The 27,634-nt window shown below is 51.2% G+C and overlaps 8 protein-coding genes across 8 annotated transcripts; 4 read left to right on the top strand and 4 right to left on the bottom strand.

The window, feature by feature from the left end:
- Window positions 1-492: 492 nt before the first annotated feature.
- On the top strand, window positions 493-2,237 carry COCVIDRAFT_22043 (hypothetical protein; the record flags this gene model as incomplete). The annotated part of the gene is made up of 3 exons (XM_014706588.1): window positions 493-606; window positions 657-1,860; window positions 1,939-2,237. The coding sequence occupies 3 exons, from the start codon at window positions 493-495 to the stop codon at window positions 2,235-2,237; spliced, it is 1,617 nt and encodes a 538-aa protein (XP_014562074.1).
- Window positions 2,238-2,433: 196 nt separating this feature from the next.
- Window positions 2,434-3,651, bottom strand: COCVIDRAFT_22042 (hypothetical protein; the record flags this gene model as incomplete). Its single annotated transcript, XM_014706587.1, has 3 exons — window positions 2,434-2,984; window positions 3,039-3,188; window positions 3,240-3,651. 3 exons carry the CDS (start codon window positions 3,649-3,651, stop codon window positions 2,434-2,436), a joined length of 1,113 nt encoding a protein of 370 aa, XP_014562073.1.
- Window positions 3,652-5,413: 1,762 nt separating this feature from the next.
- On the top strand, window positions 5,414-7,081 carry COCVIDRAFT_84850 (hypothetical protein; the record flags this gene model as incomplete). Its single annotated transcript, XM_014706700.1, has 3 exons — window positions 5,414-5,784; window positions 5,837-6,978; window positions 7,035-7,081. 3 exons carry the CDS (start codon window positions 5,414-5,416, stop codon window positions 7,079-7,081), a joined length of 1,560 nt encoding a protein of 519 aa, XP_014562186.1.
- A 788-nt stretch (window positions 7,082-7,869) lies between these two features.
- On the bottom strand, window positions 7,870-8,211 carry COCVIDRAFT_84746 (hypothetical protein; the record flags this gene model as incomplete). The annotated part of the gene is made up of 1 exon (XM_014706699.1): window positions 7,870-8,211. One exon carries the CDS (start codon window positions 8,209-8,211, stop codon window positions 7,870-7,872), a length of 342 nt encoding a protein of 113 aa, XP_014562185.1.
- A 541-nt stretch (window positions 8,212-8,752) lies between these two features.
- Window positions 8,753-12,028, bottom strand: COCVIDRAFT_84903 (hypothetical protein; the record flags this gene model as incomplete). Its single annotated transcript, XM_014706698.1, has 7 exons — window positions 8,753-10,009; window positions 10,061-10,201; window positions 10,248-10,938; window positions 11,029-11,301; window positions 11,354-11,461; window positions 11,511-11,536; window positions 11,672-12,028. The coding sequence occupies 7 exons, from the start codon at window positions 12,026-12,028 to the stop codon at window positions 8,753-8,755; spliced, it is 2,853 nt and encodes a 950-aa protein (XP_014562184.1).
- Window positions 12,029-20,050: 8,022 nt separating this feature from the next.
- Window positions 20,051-21,456, top strand: COCVIDRAFT_85143 (hypothetical protein; the record flags this gene model as incomplete). The annotated part of the gene is made up of 2 exons (XM_014706697.1): window positions 20,051-20,609; window positions 20,672-21,456. The coding sequence occupies 2 exons, from the start codon at window positions 20,051-20,053 to the stop codon at window positions 21,454-21,456; spliced, it is 1,344 nt and encodes a 447-aa protein (XP_014562183.1).
- Window positions 21,457-22,091: 635 nt separating this feature from the next.
- COCVIDRAFT_84837 (hypothetical protein) lies at window positions 22,092-25,991 on the top strand (the record flags this gene model as incomplete). Its single annotated transcript, XM_014706696.1, has 1 exon — window positions 22,092-25,991. One exon carries the CDS (start codon window positions 22,092-22,094, stop codon window positions 25,989-25,991), a length of 3,900 nt encoding a protein of 1,299 aa, XP_014562182.1.
- A 458-nt stretch (window positions 25,992-26,449) lies between these two features.
- On the bottom strand, window positions 26,450-27,544 carry COCVIDRAFT_84651 (hypothetical protein; the record flags this gene model as incomplete). Its single annotated transcript, XM_014706695.1, has 4 exons — window positions 26,450-26,947; window positions 27,004-27,125; window positions 27,173-27,295; window positions 27,355-27,544. 4 exons carry the CDS (start codon window positions 27,542-27,544, stop codon window positions 26,450-26,452), a joined length of 933 nt encoding a protein of 310 aa, XP_014562181.1.
- Window positions 27,545-27,634: the final 90 nt, after the last annotated feature.

Below are 27,634 nucleotides of genomic sequence, written 5' to 3'. Positions count from 1 at the left end.
AAAGCCGGCCCGTCACAAGTCCTCACAAATCAGGCGTACTTACGGCACACCAAAGAGGCTACAAGGGCGGCCTTACGCTTGTTGGGTATGCCTCCCAACCCCGCAAAGTCAGCCTTACTTGCGATACCCTTATGATGCATCTTGTCGTGGATCGGACAGAATGTGGTTACTGTTGATACGGATTCCTAGGACTAATCGGCTGAAGCGACCCTACACAACGCAACTCATAGAACCTTCGTTTTGAAGATTCTTCACAAAGCAGGCTTGCCGCAGATACGATAGGTCAACTTGAGCAGCGTAGAAAGAGCTTGATCATGCGCAGGTTTCACGACCTACTGCAGTCATCAGCAGCCTCGTCGTCATTAGACGAGGAAGGTAGGGCCAGACACTATAAGATACTGGCTCATTCCAACTATTGGGATACTCGTGTCTGGAAACAGCCTTGATTTACCCATCGCCTCTACGATCGGCTAGGTTCGCATCACTGGCACAATGGTTTACATGCGATCTTGGGCAACTCTATCCGTACTATCATTCACCACCGCTTCTCCAAAGACCCAAAGTGCACTACCGCATCGAGCAATCGAAGTACAGAATTTCAGTCAAGTGAGTAAAGTAAATCAAGCTCATCTTCTCGACTTATGCTGGAAGTCTAGATTACTCCATCGTCTGATCTCCAATGGATACCGTGCTACAATGGCTTTGACTGCGCCAGTCTGATAGTACCGCTCGACTACGAAGATAGCAGTGTTGGCACTACGACCGTCGCATTCATTCGCAAGCTTGCCCCGGGGAACGTTACTCAGGATCTTCTCTTCAACCCTGGTGGACCCGGTGGCTCAGGCGTAGGCAGTTTGCTTTCCGGAATCGGCGACCTCATCTTGAATCTGAGTGGCGAACAATACAACATCATCAGCTTCGACCCAAGGGGCGTAAACAACAGCGGCATCGAACTGACATGCTTCCCCGGCCAACCAAACATCCGAGATGCCTACTGGAGTACTTTCGAAGAGCTATCCCAAGCCTCCGATCTCGACGAAACGTACGCTCGCGGCCTCGCAATAGGCCAATGGTGCACAAAAGCCAACGGAAACACAACCGCGAAATACGCCGGTACCCTCGCCGCAGTACAAGACATGCTCCACTTCACCACCCACCAATCCCGCCTCCGCAATCTCGAGAACCCAGATGAATCCCCTGTCAATTTCTACGGCCTCAGCTACGGCACCATCATCGGACAAGCCCTCGCATCCAAGTATCCCACCCGCGTCGGCCGCATGGTGCTAGACGGCACCGTCAACGCCGAAGACCACCTCAACGGCGCTAAGCTAACAGCCGTACAAGACGTCGATGCAGCGTATAGCCTGTTCTTTTCCCTCTGCCACGCCGCCGGTCCTGGAACTTGCGCTTTTTACGCAGAGGACGTGAAAAACCGCTTCGATACCTTCTTATCCAACCTCGAGCGTGAACCAGTCATCCAATTGACCTCGACTCCAGTGCCCAAAGTCATAACCAAAGACGCCGTCCTCGCCGCAGCGTTTCACACCCTATACGCCGGCGTAATTGGCTTCCCGTTCCTCGCGCGCGGTCTTGCTGCGTTGGAACGGGGGGATGCAGCAGTTTGGCTGGAGGAAATCGCGCGGTTCCAACGGCCTAGTGGTGCGGCGCAGGAGGTTTATATGTTGGTTACTGGTGCTGATTATGCGGGGCGGAGTCAGATACCGAACCGTAGTTTTTTCCGGGAGAGATACGAGGAAGTGGCGAGAACGAGTGTGTATGCGGGACGTGTGTATGCGCTTGAGAATTTGGTGTTGGGGGTTGGGGTTGGGATTGTGCCGCCCGAGAGTCAGATAATTGAAGGTAAGTACATTTCTTGTCTATGTTTCTTGTTTTTTTTTCTCTTTGTATTTGAATGGGGTGGGATTGATTGGTGTACAGGGTTCAAGTATACGGAAACTAAGACACCGGTTTTGTTTGTGAATCCGTCGGTAGATCCTATTACACCTGTTGCGAATGCGAGGTATATGGCGGGATTCTTTGAGGGAGCGGTGGTGTTGGAGCAGAATTCTACGGGGCATACGGTGTTGCCTTTTCTGGGGGAATGCGTGGCTGAGGTGGTCAAGAGGTACTTTGGGGGTGAGGAATTGCCGGATGGGGGAAAGTTGTGTCAGGTTGATGTGAGGATTGATTGGGAGGCAGGGGGAGTCGGTATGGATTATGAGGCTGGTGTCTTGTGAAATTTGGAGTACATTTAGGGGTTGCTAGGGATAGTAGCTTAGTAGGTTAGAAATGCTAATCTGAGTTTAATTCAACACTACGACAGACACGTATATTCTTAATGTCTTGCATGGATTCATGAGCAATCTCCCTCATACTTATATACACTAACTTCTCCCATCCATTCAATTCCCATTCCTACTACATACACCCATCCTACACCTCCACAAACCTCCCTATAACCTCCGCAAACCTCGCCGCATCCTCAAGCCCCACCCACCCATCTCCCTCCTCCCTCCCCTCCACAAACGCAAGCAAACACCCCATAACATCCCTCGCCAAAATTGGCACCTCCATCTGCTCCTTGCTCCACTCACACCCCACATCTCTTACCTCCCCACTCGCAAAATCATGCACCTGAATCTTCACAGCCGCATCGTTATCTGAAAACTGAAAGAAAGGACTCGTAGGCGATACGAGTTTGATTTCGCCCTTTTCGCAGTTGATGGACCAGGTAAGTGCGGGGTCGCTGGGAAAGGCTGGGCCATTGCGAAAGAGAAAGGCAAGTGTTGCGTTTGGGGCTGTTTGGGCGGAGGGTGTCAGAGTGGCGTGGAGAGAGAGGAGGTCGGGCACGTTGGAGGTTATGTGGCGTGTTACTTTTTGAGTTTCTGTGTCGGGAACGCCGAGGTTTGGGCGTTGGATTTGGGATTTGGAGTGGATGCTTGAGGGGGAGAGGGGGCCGAGGACTGTGAGGATGGAGTCAAGAACTGAGATTTCGTTAGATAGCTTGTTTGAAGGATGATTTAGGAGTATGAGCATACTGTGGCCGACGCCGATAGTGATGCTGTTTCCACCGATTTCTTTGTCAGTAAAGTAGATTAAACCTGGGGGCATCATGTCTCTGAAAGGAACGCCGCCAAAGGCTTGGACGCTTGAACTTAGGATTTTCCCTAGCTCCCCTTTGCCTCCGTCTAGGATTTCTTGGAGTTTAACAACGGCTGGATCCTATCGCCTTTGCAGACCTACTGCCACTCTAGATCCGCTTTGCCGTGCTGCCTCGACTATTTCTTGGATGTGGTCTTTGTTTGAGGCGATTGGCCATTCGACGTAGACATCTTTGCCCGCTTTGATACTTGGCATGATAACCTCGCGGTGCTTGTCAACTCTTGTATTACATATCACGAAATCGATATCTGGGTCTGCTGCTAGGTCTTCGGGGCCACCGTAAGCTTTGGTAGTGGCGGGGAACTCATGTTTTTGTATCGCGGCTTTTGCGGCATCGACACTGCTGTTTAGCAATGCAGTGATAGCAATTTTTGAGCGGCCAGCGGGTGTCTTGAGAACGGGAAGGTGGGCATTAGTAGCCCATGACGTAGTGCCAGAGGAGGAAAGCCCAATCAGGGCTGCGCGTACGGGTAGTGACTTGGATGTCATTTTGTTGCTGAGACACACTTTTGGGATGAATGATGTATCGGCCAGTGACTTGCACCACTGCTTTATAGTGTGTGTGTGTGTGTGTGCTGTGTAAACTTTAAATTCATGTTATGTGTGACTTTGTGGCATTTGTATGCAGATGCACTGGTAAGATGGCGTTTTGGTCGCCTAAGATTGGACAAAAGCATTGGTTAGCAGAACTTGGCAACTCTGTGGAGGGCGTACATCTCGTAGTATGCTAAGCAATTCCAGACTATTACTGCGGGGTGTCTGTAGACAGTCAGACATCTCAGTGTAAAACATGGTTTCGACTCTTCAGCTGAGAAATAGCTAGTTTTGGAATTGGTTGGAAAAGGGTTCTCTCATGAGCAGCAGATATGTATGAGAAAATGGAGAGAGCCAGTCAAAATAGCAAAAGGAACCTTTGCAGCGCGTGCTTGGGGAGAAGCAATGGAACCTATCTGCGTAGGGGGACGAAGTTGCAGAGACTAAATATCTATATACCAACTAAGGGCTTACTGATACAGTACCAAGGTTACTAGCATGCGCTAATGCGGCAATGCGATGCTTCGCTTACAAACTCAGCGGATATGGATCTCCGCATCCCTAGCATCAATACAGGTCCCGTGATCCGAGCTGAATGTTAGAGCGGCATTTTCATGTGAAAGCTGTATCCATGTTTTCTGTTTGTGGTTGAAGAACGTCTTTCCGACAGAACAACATGTGGGAACAAGACGTGACTTGTAGTGACATGCTTCTGGAGATCCTAACGCATTACTACGACTCAAGTCTCCTCGATTCGCACAAGCGTTATCTCGTGTCTCAACCACGCTCAGACCAAGGCTTCGGGGCAAGGCGACCGAAGCGGATGGCGAAAGAGTCCCGGATCCGAGATCAGACAAAGAAAATTGATGACAGCTATATGCATTACGAAAACCACGTCGCAAGCATACACGCTTTGACAAGTCATTTACTGGAGTACCGTGGTGTGAGTATCCGCTGTAAACACAGGGGCGCAGCGTACGCTTCGGAAAGCACTCGGCTTCCGAGTTCCGGTTCGTTTAGGTTCAAGGCTACAGTAGCACCGAGCGACTTGTCAGGGATTATCGCTGCTGACCTTTGAGCCCTGCATGCATATCTGGTAAGGCTGAGGTTTTGACAAGAGGCGCATCAGGTAGTAAAGTTGTGGTGGTAAGAGGGCAGAACGGCAGAGATTTCTTATTGAAGCGCCTGGTCTCTTGTGGAGGAGAGAGATGCTGGGCTCAACATTTTGTGTAGCTGGTGTGGACGAGAAAATTTGACAGTACTAAGCTTAACTGCCAGCAAGTATATGTGCCTGAAGAGATCAATACGCCGTTGCAGCTGAGGATAAATGCGGATATCTCAGCAGGTTCAGCCATAGCGGCGGCAACGGTTAGAAATAAGGCAGGTCTGTACCGGGCCCTGGTCGTGATGTTTGGAGCGGCAGCGGGACTGGTAAAGACTGGCAATATGCTTCCAAATACCGTCTGAACAATGTCCAGACCGAGCAGGAGACAGGAATGCAAGGAGGAGAGGCTAGTCCGAATGGGGTTTAGGCAGTGCGGGGCACGTCCGTAGCGTGTAGGACCGAGGTATGTCTGCCGCGTGCTTGTGAGACGTCGCCCACGCCAGGCCTGTTGAGCAGCTTATAGTCGGCCGATGCTTCCATTTTATCCTGTGTTGGACTTCCCCCTTCTTTTTTCATTCCAATTCAATCCCACCCAATTCAACTCCCGACACAATGGTTGAACTACCCCCCTTCGAACACACGCCCATCGACGACATTGCCCCCACGTGCGCAAAGGTGCGGGCCAGCTTCCTCTCCCACAAGACCAGGCCCCTCGAGTTCCGCATTCAGCAGCTGCGCAAGCTCTACTGGGGCTTCAAGGACAATGCCGAACTCATCAAAGAAGCCTGCAAGCGCGATCTCGGAAAGCCGGAGTTTGAGACGTACCTGACCGAGATCTCGTGGTGCATGAACGACTGCATCTGGATGGCCGACAGGGTCCGCCAGTTCGCAAAGGACGAGCCCGCGCCCGACATTCCCTGGACCAACAAGCCGCTCCGCCCGCACATCAAGAAGGATCCCTTGGGGGCTGCTCTGATCATTGGGTATGCTTCTCAATGCCATTGGTGTGTCAAGAAGCGATGCTGACAAGAACAGAGCGTACAACTTCCCTATCCAACTTACCCTAGGCCCCCTCATTGGTGCCATTGCAGCTGGATGTACCGCCATCGTCAAGCCCTCTGAGTCGTCGCCCAACGCCGCCGTTGTCATTCAAAAGATCCTGCGCGAATCACTGGATCCCGAGTGCTACACGTGCATTCAAGGCGCCATTCCCGAAACCACTGCCCTCCTCGATCAAAAGTGGGACAAGATCTTCTACACGGGTGGCGAGGCTGTCGCCAAGATCATCGCAAAGAAGGCGGCTGAGACGCTTACACCGCTGACGCTTGAGTTGGGCGGCAGAAACCCTGCCATTGTCACAAAGCATGCGGATCCCAGGTTGGCAGCGAGACGATTGTTGTGGGCCAAGACATTGAACGCTGGTCAGGTTTGTCTCAGCCACAATTGCACTTTTGTTGATCGCGAGATCCTGCCCGCTTTTATTGAGGAGATGAGGAAGCAACTAGAGGAATTTTACCCACAGGGCCCCCGCAAGTCCCCTGACTATGGCCGCATCGTCAATCTGCGTCAATTCCAACGCATCAAGAAGATGGTTGACGACAGCAACGGCAAGATTGTCCTCGGCGGCACCATGGACGAGTCTGACCTCTTCATCGAGCCCACCGTTGTCCAAATCAGCGACATGAACGACAGCATGGTCACTTCGGAATCTTTCGGCCCGCTCTTGCCCATCCTTCCTGTTGAAAACCTCGACGAAGCCATCAAGATTGCAAACGAACTCCACGACACACCCCTTGGTACCTATGCCTTTGGTACAAAGGCCGAGATGGAGAAGATCATCAGCCAAACACGGAGTGGCGGTGCTTCTCTCAACGACGGCTTCTTCCACGGCTCCATTCCTACCCTGCCATTTGGTGGTGTCGGAACAAGTGGCACAGGTTCATACAGGGGCAAAGCTAGTTTCGATACCTTTACTCACCGCAGGAGTGTGACTACAACACCTGCATGGATTGAGGGCCTCATGGCTGTTAGATACCCACCCTACACGCCTCAAAAGCAGAAGCAATTGAAGGGCATGAATGAGATAAAACCAAACTTTGATCGCGAGGGAAACCCGCTTGGATGGAGCACTTGGTTTTTGGGCTTGCTGGGTGTGAAGAGTCTGGCTGCCGTTGTTGGTGAGTAACTCGTGCTTTTGAGACGGTGGTTCTGGGTATATCCTAACATCAATCAGCGGCCGTTGCTTTGAAGCTATATTTGCAGCGAAGGTCCAAGCTGTAAATACTAATCATCTAGCATGATACAATGAGGAGGAAGAGGGATGTATGAATTTTGCAAGGGGGAGTCTTGGAACGAAACTGGGAGGATCTCCGGGAGATTTTAGGATCACCATTTCTTGTCTCATCATTCAGGATACACAATTGTTCGTTTGATACCAGTATTATGGTCACCCATCACGTTGCCAATCTTGGCATTTTCCTTTTTTCTAACATATACACAATACTGAAATGTTCAATCATATGTTATTAATCATTCCTATCTTCCTTGTGCAATGTCTCACTCTCACGCCTTTCAATGTAGAAAGATGCCAAAGTCTCACTTCTACTTCATCCTCATATTCCAAGCCATTTTCACACTTATGAGCATCCCATCTCAAGCATTCCCCCCTCACCCCACCCACAAAACAAAGAAACGCCACAAAGTCTCACATCCTCTGCACCTGTTTCCCCTAACCCACAAACAACCGCTTCATCGTACCCAAGATATAAACCCTCCCATTGCCCCTCCCACAACCCATAATCACCAAAAGATAATCCCCAAAGCCATAAACTATGCAAACACCCCCGTCCCCCATGGCCTCATACCGCAACCCCTATTACCACTCCCCCCCACATCCAATATACAACTCCCGACCCAACGGAACAAAGAAATGCAAGAATCCCGCAGCAGCACAGCGAGCGCACGACGATATGATGAATGACTTGTTGCATTGCAGCGAGGAGCGAAGTGCTAAGCCTGAGGAAAGAACAGAGGAGGGTGGGAAGGAAGATAAGGAGGGAGTGAGAAGCCTAGGGGATAAGATAGTAGTAGGGCTTTTCAAGATGTATAGAGATTGTTTTGTTGGTGGGGGGAAGAGGAATGAAATCTTCGTGGTGAATGGCAGGATTGAGCGACGGGGACGGAGATGTAAGCGTTGTGCTGAGAGGCAGGAGACACGATAACAGCGTATATGTATTCCACTTTGATGCAAATTTAATTCGCAAGCAAAAGACAGTCTTGTATTGTTGCGTGTAAAAGCGAATGCATGGCATGCTTTGATAGAAAAGCCAAGATGATGCAAACGATTCAGATCTCATTGAAGCCAGATGGGCCAAGAGCAGAGAAAAAAAATACAATACATGATATGCCATACAAAAAATGCCAGTCATGCGTTAAAAAAAAGAGTAACACTGTTGTGTACGCTAAACGAAGAAGACGATGCAGAAGAACATGCAAAGCAAGTGGTAAAATAAAAAAAATGCAAGGGGTATCCTCCGTACAAAGTAAAAAAGCGATCGAACAAGAAAAAAATCGTAAAAGTCGTAAATCCAGTCCTGCCACATGAAATGAAAAAAAAGACCTCAAGCGAAGGGCGAGGTAATGAGAAAAGAGCAGCGCAAAGCTGCAAAGCGAGTGTTAAGAAGACATGGTTCGAAAGGAAAAATAAACAAACGTCGAAACTCCAGTGAGGAGTTGACAGAGCAGGACCGTTAGCGAGTGGTATGAAGACATGATGAGAAGCATAAAAGAAGAACATAAAAGTAAAAGCCAGACCCAATCAAAAACGATGCGCAACGGCAACCAAGCAAAAAAAGGTCGGAAGTGACAAAAGCATTCCGAATAATCGAAGCGAAAGACAAGAAAGCGAATGTATGTAAAATGAAGAAAGAAGAAGATGAGGGCTTCAGGGATTCAAACACCCCATCCATTCCATCCGTTCCGCAAAATCCGTTCGAGCGACCCAGTGACGCCATCAAGCAGCTCGCCAAGCTTCGACGTCGAGTCCCAGGCACCAGCGGCAACACCGGCGTTCAAGTCGTCAACAGGAACGCCGCGGAGTCGCAACTTAACCCATAGCAAGAGACTAACACAGCCTGTTTGCTGGCGCGAGACATCTTTCGCTGAAACCGTATTTGGCGAGACAAACAGCGCGTTGTTGAGAAAGGAAATCGTATTGATAGTGATTTGCGCGTGCGACAGCACAGGGTTTTCGGGCGTGGCTTCAAAGATGGGGGAGTGGGTAGCTGCAATGGGAGAAGGGAGGAGACTGCTTTGCTGGACTGCGGTCCCCGGTTGAGCGAGGGACTGCCTGCGAGTCTGGCACTGTGTGGTGGTTGTGTCTTCTGAAGACAGTCTTCTCATGCGAGTAGTGGCTGCGACAGTGACGACCCATAGGACCAGAGCGGCGAAGAAGATACCCATGTCTGTGCCCATTTCTGGTACGACACCGAGTCGTTGTTCTTGCAGCGCCTGCTGCAGAATCTCGACTGAGATGCGCAAAGCTTCTTTGACCGGCACGCCTTCTGACGCTGGGGTAGACCAAACCTGGGCCACCCACGTCCTAAGACTGGTTTTTAGTGCAGCGAAGAGCTGGGGTGTTTCGACCTTTTCGGAAAGAATCCACGATTCTCCAGAGACAGCGAGGAGAGCGCGGAGAGGTGTCACCTGGACAAGTTTGGAAGTGGCCAGCGTTCGCATAGTGACGGGCGTTGTAGCAAGAAGATGTTCAATGTTTGATACTGTCGGCGATGAAATGTAGGAAGATGAGTTTCCAGGACACTTGTAGTGAGCCGCAAGCAAAATGGCCGACTGGAAAGTGTCGAAAGAGACAGAGGCTGACTCTGGTGTTACCTCATATACGTATGCAGGCGAGTATGAGTGTTGCCGAACTGCTTCAGCCCATGATGTCAGATCGGTGGCGTCGAATGATGAGACATGCCCAGGAAATGGTAGATCAAAGGCGGTGTCTTGCACGAGGGAAGGAAAAGGTTTGCGAGCAAGCAACAGCGATTGTTGCGACTCGAGAACGTAGCAAGACAAAAGCAGGTGTTGCCAGGATGTCAGCTCGATCCATTGTTGCCAGCAGGCCGAAGTTGGCTCTGCAGGTTGGTCGAGAGACGACACGATGTCGCCCAAAAGTCGAGTATTGCGTCTGGAGTTTTCGGCAGCCTGTCTATGTTAGCCAGTTTTAACATATATATGTATCAACACTAAGCCTACCTTGTGATACACTTTGCCGAATCGCGGGGACAAGGCGTTACCAGCTCGACGAGCACGGTACTGAGAGAGGACCTCGAGAAGAAATATTGCCTGGAAATCGCATAGTCGGTCGGACTCGGTCATTGTTTCTCGGTCCCTCTGCTGATGATTAGTCCATGGTCATCATGCCATGCAATTAACCTACCACTTCGAGCAGTTTAACACATCGGTCGTGAAGGTCTCGGGACTGCTTCTTGACATTCGTATCGTGCGAGTACTGACCCCCAATGGCAGCCATGGCGGCATGCAGCATTGGTGATGAGTTCACAGAGGTAGATCGATGGACGACGGGGAAAGTGGGATGAAAGAGCCTCCAGTAACAGTCAAGACATTGCTCAAACGGATAGGTGTTGTCGATCGAAGCCATACCGTATTGTTGTTCTCCAAAGAGAATTGCTCTCTCCTCTTCATCTCTCTGCATCATGCTCTTAGGCCCATAATGCCCGAATTCCGACATTGCATCGAAGCTGGAAGTAATTGACATGCTAGTCATTGGACAAGAAGTGTTCATGTAAGCAAGACCTGGAGCAGTATGCCCCTTGTCTGAAGAAGGCCAGGTGAAGGCCATGGTTGATGTCGTAGAAGCGGGGGAACGTGACGCAAAGGTCCAGCTGGGCTGTTCAATGCATGATGCGTTCGAAGGAGTGCGTGTTCGGTGGTAAGGGGTGTAGACTGGGTAGTCTGTTGGCGCGATTGGTGATACGTAACCGCTAGTCGAAGAAGAGTAACCCAGAGGGCTGTATGGTTCAGGCCACAGACCTGGAACGCCAGGTTCGACCGATACCATAGCCGGTACAGGTTGGCGGTCATAATGGAAAGATCGATGATGTTTAGATTGACTTGAAAGGCATCAGCATCCGCTCTCACGTTCGATGATGAAAAGAATTGAAAAGATGGGAAACGTGCTGCAGATGTACAATGAAACTCACTTGGGGCTGAAAACAGACTGTGGAGAAGAACGAGGAACATGACTGAAACTTGAAGAAAAAGCCTGGGGCGTTCGAGGAGTACGAAACTGAGCGTAATTATACCTTGGGGGTGGCGCCGACTCATGCATAGGAGAGACGGGCAAAAAACATGGATGGTTTGGCAGAGCAGGTGTACCGCTCAGGATGGATGGCTCGGGAGCAGGGGTGGAGATGGGCAAAGGGACTGGTGACTCGTCGATGCTTGGCCGACGGGAGTCGTTTCCCATCTCGTTGCTGTCAAACACGTCAGTGTCGAACTGTCAAAAGCCACTTCGATCCTACGTACTGCCTCTCCTGGTGTCGAACGAGAAGATCCATGCGATGGAATACCTTGCCACATCCAGCGACTTCACAGATTAGTGCATCGTCTGGCGTATGGTTCTTCATGTGCCGTCTACATAAAAAGTCAATATAGTTTCGCTTAATAGTGAGCTTGGGCTGACCTTAGATGCTCCGCACGTGTGTAAGACTGGCGACGGTTAGCAAAAGAATAGTACTTTGAGGTGCTTTTGTTTGACTGGATATGGCGAGGATGTAACATGATACTGATGTGATATAATAAAGGTGCCGGTAGGTGGTTGCAGGACTAAGAATCTCAACTCACCTTTCCACAGGTATCGCACTTGTGCACCTTCAAGCCTTTCTTTGCTTTGCTGATGCGACCAGTCTTGGTGTAGTGAACGGGCGACATGTGGGAAGCCATGTCTGTAGGACTCGCAGTCGATGGTTGCTCAGAACGGGAGGAGCCGATGTGGGGGGCAGAAGGCTCTTGTTGAATATCGCCAGGGCGATGACGAGGGCTAGTCTTCCTGGGCTTCTTGGAGTGGTTATATGTTGGCGACGATTTGCAATGGTCGACGTGAAGAGATGTTGGTGGGGGAGTGGTGCTGCCTTGGGGATGCTGTAGTTGGTTGGTAGTTGGATCCAATGGGCGGCCTCCGGTCTCGCTGGGTTCAGACATGTTTGACGGAGGTGGCGACGAGCGGTATATATCTAAGGCGGGAGTGATGGGGCTAGCAGGTATGGGAGGCTCAAGTGGGGGTGTAGGCAAAGCGAGCCAAAAGACCCAGATGTGGTTGTGCGGGAGATGGCTATGGGCTAGTGGGCATGTCCTGGGCGTGTCGGCCAAGCTCCCCCAGGACAATGATAGGCACTCGGAAGTATGAGGGTTGAATTAAGAAACACTTGCCAGGGGTGGTAATTTAACGTGGTGTGTACAAGGCCTGAATGGGACAGATGGCCGTTCCAAATCAAGGCATTTGTGACAATTGTGGTGAAGGAAAGGCTGCGCCCAGGTGAGTTTATGGAGAAGACTGTAAATATCTGCGGGCTGTGCCTGAGCCAACCCCGAACGAGGAGCCTACTCGAGGCAGGGGTTCTGAGAGAGCGATGGACAGATAGACGCTGCAAGCACGCATGCACAACAGGTAGGTATGAGGCTTGACAGGGGATCCACCAGAGGTAGTGCATTGGCCAGGCCCGTAGCAAAACCATGCGCCTGAGCCCGCGGGCATGGCTGCGGGCTTGCCATCGAACGGTTCCGTCATGAACATTGGGCGAGAGAGCGTCCGCGCGCCATAATTGGGACATGACTGGGGTGGGTGGATGGTGGGTGGTGGTGGCCAGGCTACGGACCGTTCCCGCCTCGGTCTTTGCATCGGTTCCTCAGAGGAGTGTGGCTTGAGAGCCCATGGAGGACCCGAAAATAGAGACTCGCGTGGAGCGTGACGGGTGTGCTCAGCCCATGCTCCTGCAACGGTGCACCGTCCTGCTGCCGCTTACACGCAGAGGCGAGGAGGGTACAAGATGGCAAAATGACGATGACGAGGACGAGGACGATGACAAACCCACGTCCCTTACAGAGAAGACTATGGAACAGTGGCGGTAGTAGGTGCCGTGAGGGCGGACGCACGACTTGTCGCGGGATTGCGATAATCGCCCCTGCAGTGGACAAGATACATATGCCCGAAAGTTTCGCACCACGATGCGTAGCCATTGGTAGAGGTGGGGACTGTCAGGTGCGTGAGCGGCATATGTGTAGTGTAGCCTCACGTGTAGCCTTGTTGCCAGGGCCCCATCCCGCCATGCAGCATCCATCACCATACACAACAATGTACGCGGCAGAACCACGGCCATGTCTCTCATTGCAAGCCGCTTGGCCGAATAGTAGGCCACAACGGGACTCGAGGTAAAACTCTGCACCACATATTCCCTGGGGCGTGCAGTCGAGTCGAGTGTGCTTCAAGCGACCATTCGTCAATGAGCAAATACCCAGAGCATAAGCACGGTAAGCAGTCCCTCCGTGTGTGCACACAAGGAGCGGGTTCAAAGGGTCCCCGGTCCCCTGGCCCTCGCCCAATCTCCACACAGGTAGGGCGTCCAGGGCGGGAGGCCTGACATAGTCTTAGCGTGTCGGTGCAGGCAAAAAGCTTGGTCGTTGTGTTCCCAAGCTTTTCAGCCTTCCAGGGCGGGTCAAAAGGCAAATGAAAGCAGACGGCGGGCGTACGCTTTTGCACTGATCTGCACGGCTTTGGCCAAAGGTGTAGAGGACGTGGACTTTGATGAGGGTCGACGCGCTTTTGCTCGGCATACAAGGACGAACTGCACGACGCACGTCACAGGCTTCACCGGTTTCCATGGTTCAAGCTCCTGCATCTACGCGCATCGGGGATGCTGCGCGTGTGAGGGGAGCTCGATGGACATGGGTTTTTTTGGTTGCACATGGGAACTTCGCACCTTGTTGCAATATTCGGGCACTTTGTGAGCCTGATTGTCGGGCCAGGGCCGTTGTCGGTTTCATGATGGGCTGAGCTCCTTCGTAACCGAGACGATGGGAAGGTTGCGATGATCCCCGTCAGCAAGGCGCAAGTATGGACAAGGGCAAGCGAGCTGTGTGACCCGTGGAGTAGGTCAAGATGACCAGGACCTGTTAGCTGGAAAGCCGGCGCGTAAATTAGGATGCCAATTGCATTTTACTCTAATGGACCATGCCACGATGGCGACTTGGCCGCAACCTAAAAAAAAAAAATAGGCAACGGGCACGCGGCGGCTCTCGCGATTCGAAGAGACAGAAACACGTCGGTCGGTTAGGGCATATTAGTAGCGGAAACCATGGCATTTGCTGTTTACGCTCAAGCGTAGTTGACAGCGACGAATCCTTGGAGGAAAAACTCATGGCGGACGAGGCTGGCGGAAAGGATCGCCTGGGCGAGCCACGCCAAACGTCTTGAGCGACTCCCCCCGCATGGCTGGCCAAGTTTGTGTGCGGGCATAACTAGCGAAGGGCGAGTGAGGACCAAAAGGGTATCACGGCGACGCATAGGTGAGACGGGCATACAGCCATGCTTCACGCTCTTGGACGCCGAAGCCACACGCAGAAGAAGCTGCACGTGTGTGCGAAGGTGTACAGGACCCGTCTCTTGGGTAGCATTCGGTTGACGCACGCATCTGAGATGGATAACGCCCCCTGCACCAGAATGGGTCCACTAAGGAGTTATCTGGCATGCCCTGGAGCCTCGAAGGCGTGACAAGCGTGAGGCCAGACATTATGTGCAAAGCTATGTACCTTAACCGACAGATAACTGTGCACTCTGAGACTTGGCCAATCCATGAGTTCGCGCTTGTGGCCAGTGTGGAAGCGATAGCCGTTTGCCGGCCCGGCGAGGCTCACAAGCACCGTGGGAGAGTGGGACGTGTAGAGAATAGGCCGCGGCATGGTATGCGGCAGCTTGCGGCCGAGTCGCGCGGATGAGGTGGAGAGAGAGAAACAGAAAGAGAGAGCGAGCGAGTGGTAAGGGTGTTGCCGTCCCGCACATGGTACGATTCAGGTATCTGTCATGGCCAGACTCGTCCCCGTGCCGAAGTAGCTCCGACGACGATATCTGGAGAGAAATTGCGAGGGTTTGCGATGGTTATGGTTTTAGTACCATTATTTCCGTCGCCAGCTTCTCCATGAAGGTGTGTGCGCCCGCGCGGTGCACCAGACGGCACCAAGCCTGACAGCGGCCTGTCGCTCTGCCAGTATGGGGAAGCCGAAGCAGCAGACTAGTACGGCTTGTGCCGACGTGCTGTGAAAACAATGCGCGCTGTCTCCCTGTAGGAGCTGAAGCGATGGCGTGGCCGGCGTTTCCGTAGACATGTTACTGGGAAGGGCTGGGAGGTGATAGGCAGCGCAATGGCAGGGCAATGCTGGGAGGGATGAATGGATGGAGGAACAGCAGACGCACAATCTCGCTCGCGTACTGCACGTGACTGAATCTCATTTTACAGCGTACGATCAGAGAGGGACGTGCACGACCCGCACCTGCCCACACCCAAATCCACATTTACACACACACCCACACGCACACACACACCCATCTCTCTAGCCACACCCACATACACATACACACATCATGTCGCTTATGCTGTGTGCATCGGCCGATATTGCGACGTGTAAAGCTGTCCATTCCACTATTCATAGCCTCGCCGCCAACACCTCACTGTACTTCCCCAGCCATGTTGACCTCATGTGCGCTGTGACGGCTGCACTAGCGTTCCCGTTGGTGTATTTTTAGCCCAACCCACAGGCTAGTCCTCCTTCACCACCAAGATTCTGCCTCGCCAAAACCGTCACCACACCCACGCTCTTATCACCGCCATTCAAGTCCTTTGCATCCTCATGACGGCATTGCGCACCCTGCAATCCACCCTCGCTGCCCGAGTAAAGCACCACTGCTGCCCTGTTTTGCTCTAGCCCGCGACTCTTGGCCCAGCCCAGAATATCTCTCTCCGCATCCCAAACTCCACTACCTCGTGCACCAGCCTTGCTGTGAGGTGACGTCCTGTTTGGTCATCCACCGAGCCCATGAATAATGCCATCTGAGTAATCACTCGCCATACCGCTGCTTGTGTAAGCGCCGCTGGGCAAGCCACATGGCCGCTACCATCTGACCTCAGCACTTTAACTGCTTTCCTTCTCGAGTAGTTTGGCCTCTTTACACTGATTCGCCTAGTCCTTTAATTGTTTCTATTCCCAACGCTTGGCTCAGGTACAATCTCTTTTCCACGTCAGGTTCCCCACCCCTAGCCTCAGCCTACTTACTCACACCAACTCAAGCTTGCGCCTTCGACACGCCTCTACCTTCCATGACTCGTCCTATAGCCGCCCAACTACTGCAGCCCAGAATACCTCATTCTACCCAAGGTTGAGTTTTGCTGACTACCCAGTGGACAGGTTTCGGTTTTCACCCTGCATGCCATCCAAACCACGGCTTGCTCGGTGACCGTCTTACAACATTCCGGCGCTTAAGCTGGCATTTAACCTACATAGCCAGCCCGTTGTTACAAAGTAAGACATTCAACACTCATGCTAACAACGCCTCCGAGGGCTGCAGCAAAGGTCGTTGAGAAGTGGCGCACGTCTGGATAACTCGGCTACTACCCTGGCATAAAAGCAAATATCAAACTGTAAGGCCTCCTGAGACATACTGATTTGCCGCCCCAGGGGTCACGGAAACAGCCGCTTGGTGCGGAAAATATTACGCTCTTCACACGAATATCTTCTGACCCAGCATTCGTGCGCTGCCTCAAGATCCGGCCAGCATCTGATGTAGAGTAAGAGCCGATGCAATTTCTGCGAACCACTCACAATAGACAAGAAACAACCAATCATCTACTAGGTGTACTCGACGGTGGATGTGCAGATATGGCACAGTTATGGCACAGTTGTGGCACAGTTATGGCACATGGAAGGTATGCATGCTGTAATGCGGCAATGTACAGCAAATGCCCCATTACACTCTCATCCGAACCCAGATTCAGGCTCTCTGCCGCACTTCTAGCTTTTGCTTGATTTCAAATTGCCGCAACTCGTGTCATCGCGGGACCGTCCGCAACGGTAGGGCGTTGCGTTCCGAGCCATGTCGCTGTGCCTCTACGCGAACCCTTACGCCCCAACGGGCGCCTGTGCATTCTTACTACGCTTTACAACGAAGTAGATCTTTTGTTTTGCGAGATACGAGCGTAGCTGTCCCCACACCACCGTGCCATCGCCACATTCGGCGCGCACTGTAGAAAATGCCGACATGCTCGTATTACTGCGGTGATGATAAATCGTATCATGACGCACTGCGTCGGTCGGCGACTACTATAGCACGAGCCGGACTACGTACTTTGACTCGGGGCTCAATGAACTAGCTGCGTGTTACACCATTAGCTGATAGATTTAGTCCCGGCGATGCACCTCTTGATTTTTAGTGTGGCATAGTTGCCTACTGTATGTCCGATGAAAACAAGCTCTTGACGCGAATCAATTCTGCGCAACTTTTACCGCTTTCGGTAGAGCATATGAAAACCAATGAGTTCTCTCATTGCTTATCGTGGTGATCACTAATAACATCACATCTGCTGTTCTCCTGAGACAAAGCTAGGGCTAGATTACAGAGCTCCTTGTCCGTTTGCAAGTACTAAAGTATGACATGCGGTATTGGATACATTAGCATTTCATCTGCTATTCGTCAAATGGCAAAGTTCACCAAAACGCGCGTCACCGAATACCATCCCCGAGAGGAGAAGAAACTACGAAAGTCAATGAACTAAATCCATCTCTGCTATAGTGTCGGGAGAAGTAATCGTTTCTCCACTGACCATTTGCCTAATGCACTTCAAAAATGTCACTCATGTCACTCATGTCGTATACACTCAAGCTCTAGCATCTTAGTCCATAAAAAATCCCATAGCTTCCCTCCGCCCTGACATCAAACAAGAGCTTAATTCGACGTCGCACTCGACCGCAAAGCAAAAAGCCAGGTCCATCTCCCCGACCGCCGAAGTCAGCAAGAAGAACTGGGCTCTAATCAAACAAGCTTTCGTCAATCAACAAAGCCATCTTTGCCAATTGGTGACATGCATCCTCAACGTTTCCCCCCTTCAGCCCACCTACTACACACGGCACCGACCGCGCATAGCGGCGCGCCTCCCAAGCCTCCCTATCTAACGAACGCGTAGATCCGTGAAAGCAGAGGCCACACAACCCATTCACAGTCCACACCATACCGCATTCTCACCCTCGCCCGCAAAGAAACCCCGAGCACAAATCCCTTTTCTCCCCCCTCTACTCTACTTACCAAGCACAAAGCACGCAACTCTGCCACGTCGGCCCTCTGAAATAAAGTTCGCCGCTAACCCAACCAAGACCCACCTCCCTGCCATCTCCCCATCTTCCTCTGCCTTATTCCCGCGGCCGTCAAGCAAAGAAAAACTCCGCGAAATGACGTTTTTTCGTTTCTTGAACTATCGCACTACATACCACATACCATAACTATCTGCCTACACCTCTCCTCTCAAATTCGCTTTATTACTACATAGATACCAACAGGCTCGGCTATCTAAACCCCCCTCACAAAAAAAAAGATACATACATCTTTAACTATTGTTTGAAGTTGTTGAAGAATCACCATACGTGCTGACTGGAACAAAGGCAAACAAACGCACAGAGAATTAAAGGCGGACGATGCAAGGACCACGAATCTGCTGATCTTAGCTTTTGCGACGGCGGCCGGGGGGCAGAGATGGGGTGATGTGGCTGGAGTGGCGTTTTTCGGGGGGTGGAGCTTGAACGACTCAGAGGCGTGGAGGGGGGACGTGTGCAGGTTGTTGGGGGAATTTGGGGGAAGGGGGGGGGGNGAAAGGGTACGGAGCATGATTGTTATTGGGGATTTTACGACTTCAGGTTTTTTTTTTGACTTTGCGATGACTATGGATTTTGAAGAGATTTAGTCAATGACTATTATCCTATTTCAGCAAGCTTTCCCCATTTTTTTCGTGGGCCGGGAGGGGTTAAGTTTCTGGGGAGAGAAGGCTGGTTGGACGCAAGGCTGGTGCGAGGCTGATTTCTGATAATAAAATGGAGATGGTCGGGGACTCGGTGTTGCCGACTGCATGGTTGCGTTATTTGCTCCAGCGCGAATCTGGAAATGAATACGTAGGTGATCGGGAATCGGGTGCGGCGTGTTTGATGTAGATAACGCGGCGCACTCTTTCGCTCTCTCGCTCTCTCTCTCGCGCTCCCCGCCCCCAGTTCCCCTGAAACCAGTTAGTAACATGCAAGGAGCATGACTTTGACATGGTAAATTGTTCAAGGGTGAGTGGTGGGGCTGAGGTTTGCTCCCGTCTGCCGATCATGCGCGGTACTCTACTGCGAGGAATGGTGATGCGACTTGATCGCGTTGCACTGGTAACACAAAGTGGGCTTTTGAGACTTGAGCTGGAATCAGGAGAGTCTTTTTTCTATTTCTCTTGTATACAGCGTACCAAAATCCCGTACCCATCCTCTTCGAAAGTGCATCTCATGATGCTGCTGGTCTCGTATTCTCGGGAGGCCTAAGGAGTCGCGATCGATAAAGTATCTAGACTGACTCATGTCCCTTCCGCGGGTCTAGAAACAGCATGTCTAGACATCATCGTGTCTTTCTGGGATGCATGGGAATCTAGCTTCACTGTATCCAATGGCCATGCCTCCGATTGTCGTCGAGATCACTCCGACAACACTCTCCGCGTTTTCGCTTCTTGTTGAATTCTCCGCGATGCTGGGCATTGGATCGTCATATTGAATTCCCCGGCTTTCTGGATTGCCAAACAAATAGTGGAGTCTATCAAGTACCTTTTAGGACTCGAGTCGCGAAGAAAAGTGCTAAATGGGGTAATCATGAAATATGTGATTGGATCGATCATCTTCTCCGTACGCTTGTATTCTTGGCCTCGTACTGCTATTCTCCTCTTCGGAGTTGTTGTGAAGATCTTCTTGGAGGTGGGTAACAAAGAGAAGGTGCATATTTACCGAAATGTCATCATGAGCAGGCCAAGGAAGTCTCCAGCCTGGCGGTGAAAGACGAAATGTACATATAAAATCTCCGTACCGTTTAGAAGAACAAATACATCAAGCCACTAGTGGGTTCTTCATAACCCCATCCCATTTTCCAAAAGCTGTCGGTGTGCAAGAATCATGAGGTTCACTCAAACTGCAGCACTGGCTCTGCCAGCCATAGCTGCCGCCTACCCCGGCATGATGGGTGCCACATCCCGAGCAGAGATGGAGCAACATATCCGAGCGCAAATGGAGAGCGAAGATCTTGCTAAACGAGCTGCCGAACCCCAACTTCTGAAACCCGTCGGTAATCTCCTTGGCTCGCTTGGTGACCTTGTTGACGGTCTCTTGACTTCAGTCGGCCAGGCTGTCGTCAAAAAGAGCAACAAGCGTCCTGAACTCGGCTTCGAATTTAAGGCACCTGGACCAAATGACTCTCGTGGCCCTTGCCCGGGTCTCAATCTTCTTGCCAATCACGGATACTTGCCGCGCGATGGATACGTCAATTTCGGACAGGTGCTGGAAGCTACGGCGCGCGGCTTCAACATGGGTGTGGATCTTGCTACAGTCCTTGCCACATTTACTGTCTTGGGCAGTGGAGACCTCGATGGACTGTCATTCTATCTCGGCTCAGGGAAAAACGGCATTGGTGGCTTGAACCGCCATTCGGTTGTTGAAGCCGATGTGTCGCCCAACCGTGAAGTTATGATACTGCCTCTTCACCATGTAAATATGATCCAACTAACTCTCTTAAACTAGACTACTATAACGGCTGTGGCGACAACCACCACGTCTCCTCTCGCCTCATCAAGCAAATGGTTGGCTTCGCCGCCAAAGATTCTAAGAAAGAGTTTAGCATGAACGTCATGGCAGAGCACTATGCGCAGTCTGCCAGCTTCAGCAAGAACAACAACCCCTTTCTTTACTACTTTCCCTTCCCCCAAATCGTATCCCTCGGCGCCTTTGCCTTCTACCCTCAGTTCTTCTCGAACGGCACATACGGTGCAGGCGGCGTCCCAAACTATAAGAGCATCATGAGCATTATTGGTGCCGAGTACGATGCACGCACAAAGGAATTCAAATACGTTCCCGAGCGCTGGCCGGAAAACTGGTATCGTCGCGATACTCCGTACGGTGCGGTCCAGACCATTGCTGATGGCTTTCTGGTTATCTACCCGCGCAACATCATTGTGCCTGGAGCAGCGCAGGTCGGCACGCCCAACCTTAGTATTCAAACACTCCTCTGCGATGTGTACCAGGGTCTCAACTCCATTACTCCACTTGCGCTTGGCGGCACAGAGGAGAACGTCGCAAAAGGTGTTTCTTGGGCTCTTTCGGTCTTGGATCCTCTGCTTAGCAAGACGGCACTTGGATGTCCTGACAGTGTTGTCTCGCCCAACTTTTTGTTTCCGGGTTCACAGAAGGAAGGGGGTCCCGCGAACCCGCCAAGGGTGCCGTCGGATCGTTGGACAGGGAACAATGTTTATGGAAAAGTATATTTCGGCGGCAACAAGGCGCCCGTAGAGCCCACGTGTAGCCATTAGAGATGGAGGGTAGTACCCGTAATCTTTGTAATTGATAATGATAATGAGGTTGCATATGCATCGTCGTTCGAGCTACTTTGTTGTAACGTGATTGCCGCAGAAGAAGTGCAGAGGTATCCCTGTACATCAGGGCAGTGACAGTAAAAACAAGATGTGTAGTTGGGACGGCCAAATTCGATTATGCCGAAAGGTTTGTGGTGATACATTTGAGTTTAATGATCCTGGTGCAGATCGGTCGAAGGTGAGGCAGATCGCCGCAGGGGGCTCAAACGTAACGTACCGTACCGTACCGTTGCTGGGGAGGTCCGTCAGCACCGACGTGCGGGGAACGGTGACGACAACATGACGGCGGTCATCTGGAGGAATGCAAAAAGGTCGCGTTGCACTGTGGTGTAGCTATCAATAATGTTTACAATGGCAGATTGACGATGGAGCGGAGAAGAGCGGATGAGGCTACTAGTTGGCGGGCTGAGACGCTATCGCGACTGGTAGCATGGGCGAGTTGGCCAGGCCATGGACGCGTTAGTAGCCTTTTGGGCACCGACCACGGGCGACGAGCGACGAGCGACTCAGCGCGGTTCACTCCTTGAGATGAGCATTGCAGACACACCCACCTCCCTCGATACAGTGCGCGGATGACGAGATGGTATAGGCGTATACTCAGGAAACGAGAAAGAGCGAGGGCGCCAGATACAATGGACTCCAAAGGGCAGCTCGAGCTGCCCATGCACACAAACGCGGCTGCCCTTACACTGCTAGAAGCGCTGGAGGTCGACAAACGCCCTTCATTCGTCCTCGAATTGCCTTCTCACTTGGCGTACGATAAGCCGCTCGATCTGGTATATTCCAACCCAGCTCTGACAGCGGCAGCTGGTTTGCTGGCCAAAATAACGGGACACAACGAGACGAGCATATTGGATGAAAGCACTGAAGCTCAGCTTGCTTTCCGAGACTGGGTCTGCGGCAGGATACAAGAGGGTAGCCTGCAATGGCCGAGCCATGTCTATACCTTTGAGGGCCATCTATGGAACGCCCTTACCATTGGACGCTGCAGGGTTATCAGCGGAGTGCCCACATCACTAATGTTGGCCAATACAGGGCCAGCCGGCAGGAACCATCGTAAATTGAGTCGCGATAGCAAGACGGTGGAGAGCAAACCTCTCAGGGACATATCGCCTACCACACCTCCCACGCTACCAGTACAGCTGCCTGCGACCCCCGAAATTGGTGTAGACTGTTCTGATGCGCAAAAAGGTACTAGTCGGGGGCCTTTTGACTACACTTCGGCTGAATGTCCACCGGATATCGTATCTGGACTTCATATCGATTATTTTCACAGTGTAGACTGGGCTAATACATCCCTCGGACCAATCCAGTCATGGTCACCCGACTTGCGTTGCATGGCAAACATGGTCCTTGGCAACAGTGGACCGACCATCTTGTATTGGGGCGATGATGGCGTAATGCTATACAATGAGGCATATATTCAGCTACTAGGCAATCTTCATCCTTGCATGGGCGAGAACGTCCGCACCCATGCGCCCGAGCATTGGCCCACATTCCAAACCATCGTTCACCATACCAATGACACAGACGAACCTCTGGCTGAGCCAGACATACTGCTGTTCATCGATAGAGACGGACGTTTCGAAGAGACCCACTGGTCATTTCGGTTTGTGCCAATACTGGATCGCCATCGTGGTACAAAGGCCTACTATCAAACCTTTTTCGAAGTAACCGAACATCGCCTTCTCGAACGCCGCGTTTCCAGTCTGGTGTCCATGGGCACGCAAAGCGAACGTGCGAGGAACTTTCCTTCTTTTTGGAACACAACCTTGAGCTCTCTGGGTCTGAACGATAAAGATGTGCCAATGGCTCTGCTGTATGCTGCTGAGCGCCACATAAGCGCCGAAATCACATCAATGTCATCGCCAGGTAGCACACCGCCATTAGATGCATGCGTGCTCAAGGGTACGATTGGTGTTGAGGCTGGCCATCCAATCGCTCCCACGACTATTAATATCAACGAAGATTCGTACCTACTTTATTCCCATATTCGCCGCGCCGCACAGTCCAGAAAAGCTACTGTTGTGCGTCTGGATCAGCTCCCTGGATCCAATGCTGCTTTGAGAGATATCAAATGGAGAGGCTACGGGGAACCCTGTCGCACCATTGTCGTGTGCCCTATCATTCCAACAACTGGCAACCAGGTCGAAGGCTTTCTTATTATTGGCCTCAACCCCCGTAGGCCATTTGATGAAGACTATCAGCAATACCTCCAAGTCATGGTCCGTTTGCTAGCTACTTCGCTAGCCTCAGTTGTCCTTTTTGAAGAAGAGGTTCGGCAACGAGAAAATGCCATTGCCCAGGCTGCACAGATCCAAGAGCAGTTGATGGCTGAGATAAAGTTAGAAGAAGGCAAATTCCAGCGTTTCGCAGAGCGCTCTGACGTTGCCATTTTTATAACAAATTCCGTTGGGGACTACACGTATCGAAACAAGCGCTGGTACGAAATGTTTGAAATTGCCGGGTTCCATACCAATGCCACAGAAGCATGGCACGCTATTGCCTTCGAAGAAGACATAGATTACTGCAAATCAGTGTTTACGAAGCTCGTGGTCGACAATAAACATATCTGTTTCGAGCTACGAACCAGGATGCCATGGTTGCCACCCTCAGAGCTCAGCCAGTCGCAAACCTTAGACACTGAGCACTTTAGGTGGATTCTGTGCTCAGCTTATCCTGAGATTGGACCTAGCGGTGAACTCGTCGAAATAGTAGGAAACGTCATTGATATCTCCAAACAGAAATGGGCCGAAGATCTTCAGAAAATTCGCACCGACAGCGCGCTTCAGGGAAAACAGCATCTCGAGCACTTCATCGACACTACTTCACATGAGATGCGTAATCCCCTGAGTGCAATTATGCAATGTGCAGATTCAATCATATCTTCTTATGCGCAGGATGAATGTCGTGCAATGCCTACAAATGGATGGTCAGCTTTCTTGGAATCTACGTTGGATGCTGCACAAACTATCGCTCAGTGCGCCCAGCACATGAGACACATAGTGGACGACGTTTTGACAATATCCAAGCTTGATTCGGGTCTTCTGGATATGACGCCGGTAGTTGCACAGCCTGAAAATGTAGCAAGACATGCTGTCCGAATGTTCGATGCCGAAGCAAGAGCTGCAGGGATTGATATTTCGTTAGTAGTTGACCAGTCCTACCGTGACATGGAGATTGACTGGACCTCCTTGGATCCAACAAGGGTGCTACAAATTCTCATCAATCTTCTCACTAACGCTATTAAGTTCACACGCCTTGAGAAGACCAAATCAGTCAAAATGACGCTTTCTGCTAGCGTAACAGAGCCAACCTCAAGTCCTGGAGGGATTCAATTCAACGAAGAGAAACTAGTGGACCACGACCAACGCCTTGAAGATGACTGGAAGCACGCTCAAGATCTCATATACCTGCAGTTTTCCGTCACCGACACTGGTCGCGGTCTTTCAGAAGACGAAAAGGGAACTTTGTTTACTCGCTTCTCACAAGCTTCTCCTCGCACTCACATCAACTATGGAGGTTCTGGCCTGGGCCTATTCATATCGCGACGCTTGACCGAACTGCAGGGCGGTGCCATTGGTCTTTCAAGTCAATCTGGCAAAGGCAGTACCTTCTCCTTCTACATCAAAACAAGGCGAACGAAGCCTAGTACAAAGAGAAACGGAAGCTTACCACATGTGTTCCCCGAAGATGTAAGACATCGACCTCTAGTAAACCTAGCAAGACCAACAGCTCCCTTACGCTCCCTCACCACCGAAGACGCGCGGATAGCAAGACCACCTCATGCAACTATCCGACGCTCATCCGCAAACTCCCAGCAACCCCTTTCAACACGCTCCCACACCGACTCCGAAGCCCTCCCTTTATCTCAAAAACCCCACCCACAAGACCCCAAGCCCCTAACAAAACCCACCCCACAACACCTCCATGTCCTCATCGTCGAAGACAACCTCGTCAACCAGCGCGTCCTCGCCAAGCAACTCCGCGCCCTCAATTGCACCATCAGCGTCGCAAACCACGGCAAAGAAGCCCTAGACTTCCTCCCGAAAACCACTCTCTGGAACCACACGCACCCACTCTCTTCCTCGCTTTCCCGCAAAGAAAAATACCACGTCCCCTCCACCGAACCCATGCCCCTCGGCTACGACGACGACATCCCCGTCATCCCGCTCAACCTCATCCTCATGGATTGGGAAATGCCCGTTATGAATGGGTTGAAGGCTGTAACTGAGATTAGGAGGCTGGAGAAAGAGGGCTTGTTGAGGGGGAGAGTACCGGTTATTGGGGTTACGGCGAATGTGAGGGAGCAGCAGATCAGGACGGCGGTCGAGGCGGGTATGGATGATGTTGTCGGGAAGCCGTTTCGCGTTGCGGAGTTGTTGGGAAGGATGCGGGATGTTGTTGCGGGGAGAGGTGCAGGGGAGGAGGAGGAGGGGGAGGAGACGGAGGGATATGAGAGTTTTGGGTGAGAGAGTTGAGGTGGTAAAAGTGCTTTTGCCTGATCGTCTCGTTTGACTGGTTCTTAAACTGTGAAAGTATTTTATCTGGCGTTATTTGGCGGGCAAAGCACGTTTCGTTTCAATCACGTTACCATGTAGTCACTTTGAGCGATTCACTCCCTTCTGTGCATATCCAGTATTTGGTGTTTGGGAAGTTTATATCCTTTATGGCAGCACACGAATGGCACTTGAGTCCAAACCATTCTTTACAATTCAATTTCACTCTTTTCTTAACCTTTAAGGTAGCAGAAATGCGTCTAAGGGACTATAGCAATGCTAGTATCTTTTTGTTTGAATCTTTCGGAAGAAGAGATGAGAACGACAATTCAAAATGTTGGATTGTTATGGAACTATCGATGCGTGGTATATGTAACAGCCACTCAACGCTCTGAAATAGCCCTTGCATACTACTCTCCATGCTAGCCCCGCTATTGGTTGCCTGTGGATAAGGGTGGATTCCGAGCCCATTGGACACAATCCCCGGGTCTACCCCGTTGAATGTTCGACAATTCTCGAGACGAAACTCCTGGCATTCCTGTATACGAAGGTATATCCTGTTTTTCGTCTTGGACGTCTACAATGTTGATCATGTTCACTTCCTCGACGGAGATGTTGGGCAAAGTGCTATCGGACTGCTCGATGACCTCGACTACTGTGCCGTTGGATAGCGTGACAGAGGTTTTTTTTGGTTTCTCAGGCTGAGGTTTGGGTGAAATGGGAAGGACTTGCTCAGACGGAGAAAATTGGTGTAATCCGTGGCCGTGGTTGGCTGCGAAGAGGTTTTTCATGCGTGTGAGCATAGGTACTACTCCCTCAACCTGAACAGCGCCAGCTGTGACGGCGCCAGTGCCGGTTGTGACTGCTACTCCGGCTAGTTCGATGCCTATGTCTGCAATCTTTAAGGCGACATTCTCAACAAAACGATGCTGGAACGTAGCTGGTCAGCGCAATCGATTTTTCTGAATACTGTGATCGCTCATACTTGGTACATCTTCCGCTCTCGACCAGCGATTGCGGGCGGGTGGTATACGATCCATCTGAATGTTTGCTTGTTGTTTTGCCCATAATGAAATTTTTCATTGAGCTGCAATAAGGCCCAGTTCCCTGCAAACATCAGTGAAGTTCGTCCCTATGACTCTTCATCTTCGTACTTGCAAGGTCGTTTTCGTGGTATTTTTTCCTCATTATGTCCATAAGATGTAGGTTCAGCAGATGCGGTGCGCCCTGCATCCTACTTTCGATGTATTCTGAAGCAATGAATATAAGGGTTTCTCCTGCACAGAAATGTTAGGATGATGGATGAAGGTAAGAACATTGTTTTGTGGCTATTCACCCTTTGGAGCCAGACCCTTGCCGTAAGCAGACTCACTGTCAGTACTGTCTACTCTTTCGCCAAACCAACATTTATCAACATAGTATCTGGTCCGTTGCTGTGTCTTGTCGCTCCACCACTCGATCTCTACGGGAGAGACCTGCTCTAGAGGAAAGGTGATCCAGTCACCGTATCTTGGTATGATAGCCATGGTAATGAGCACTGATGGTAAGAATGATGTCAGTGGACAAAGATATGTGCTATTAGAGAGATGAATTCAGTACAAAAAATGGAGCATTCA

This window comes from Bipolaris victoriae (genome assembly GCF_000527765.1).
Source record: "Bipolaris victoriae FI3 unplaced genomic scaffold scaffold_2, whole genome shotgun sequence".
Lineage (NCBI taxonomy): Eukaryota > Fungi > Ascomycota > Dothideomycetes > Pleosporales > Pleosporaceae > Bipolaris > Bipolaris victoriae.
This window is presented reverse-complemented; position numbering and strand designations above follow the sequence as displayed.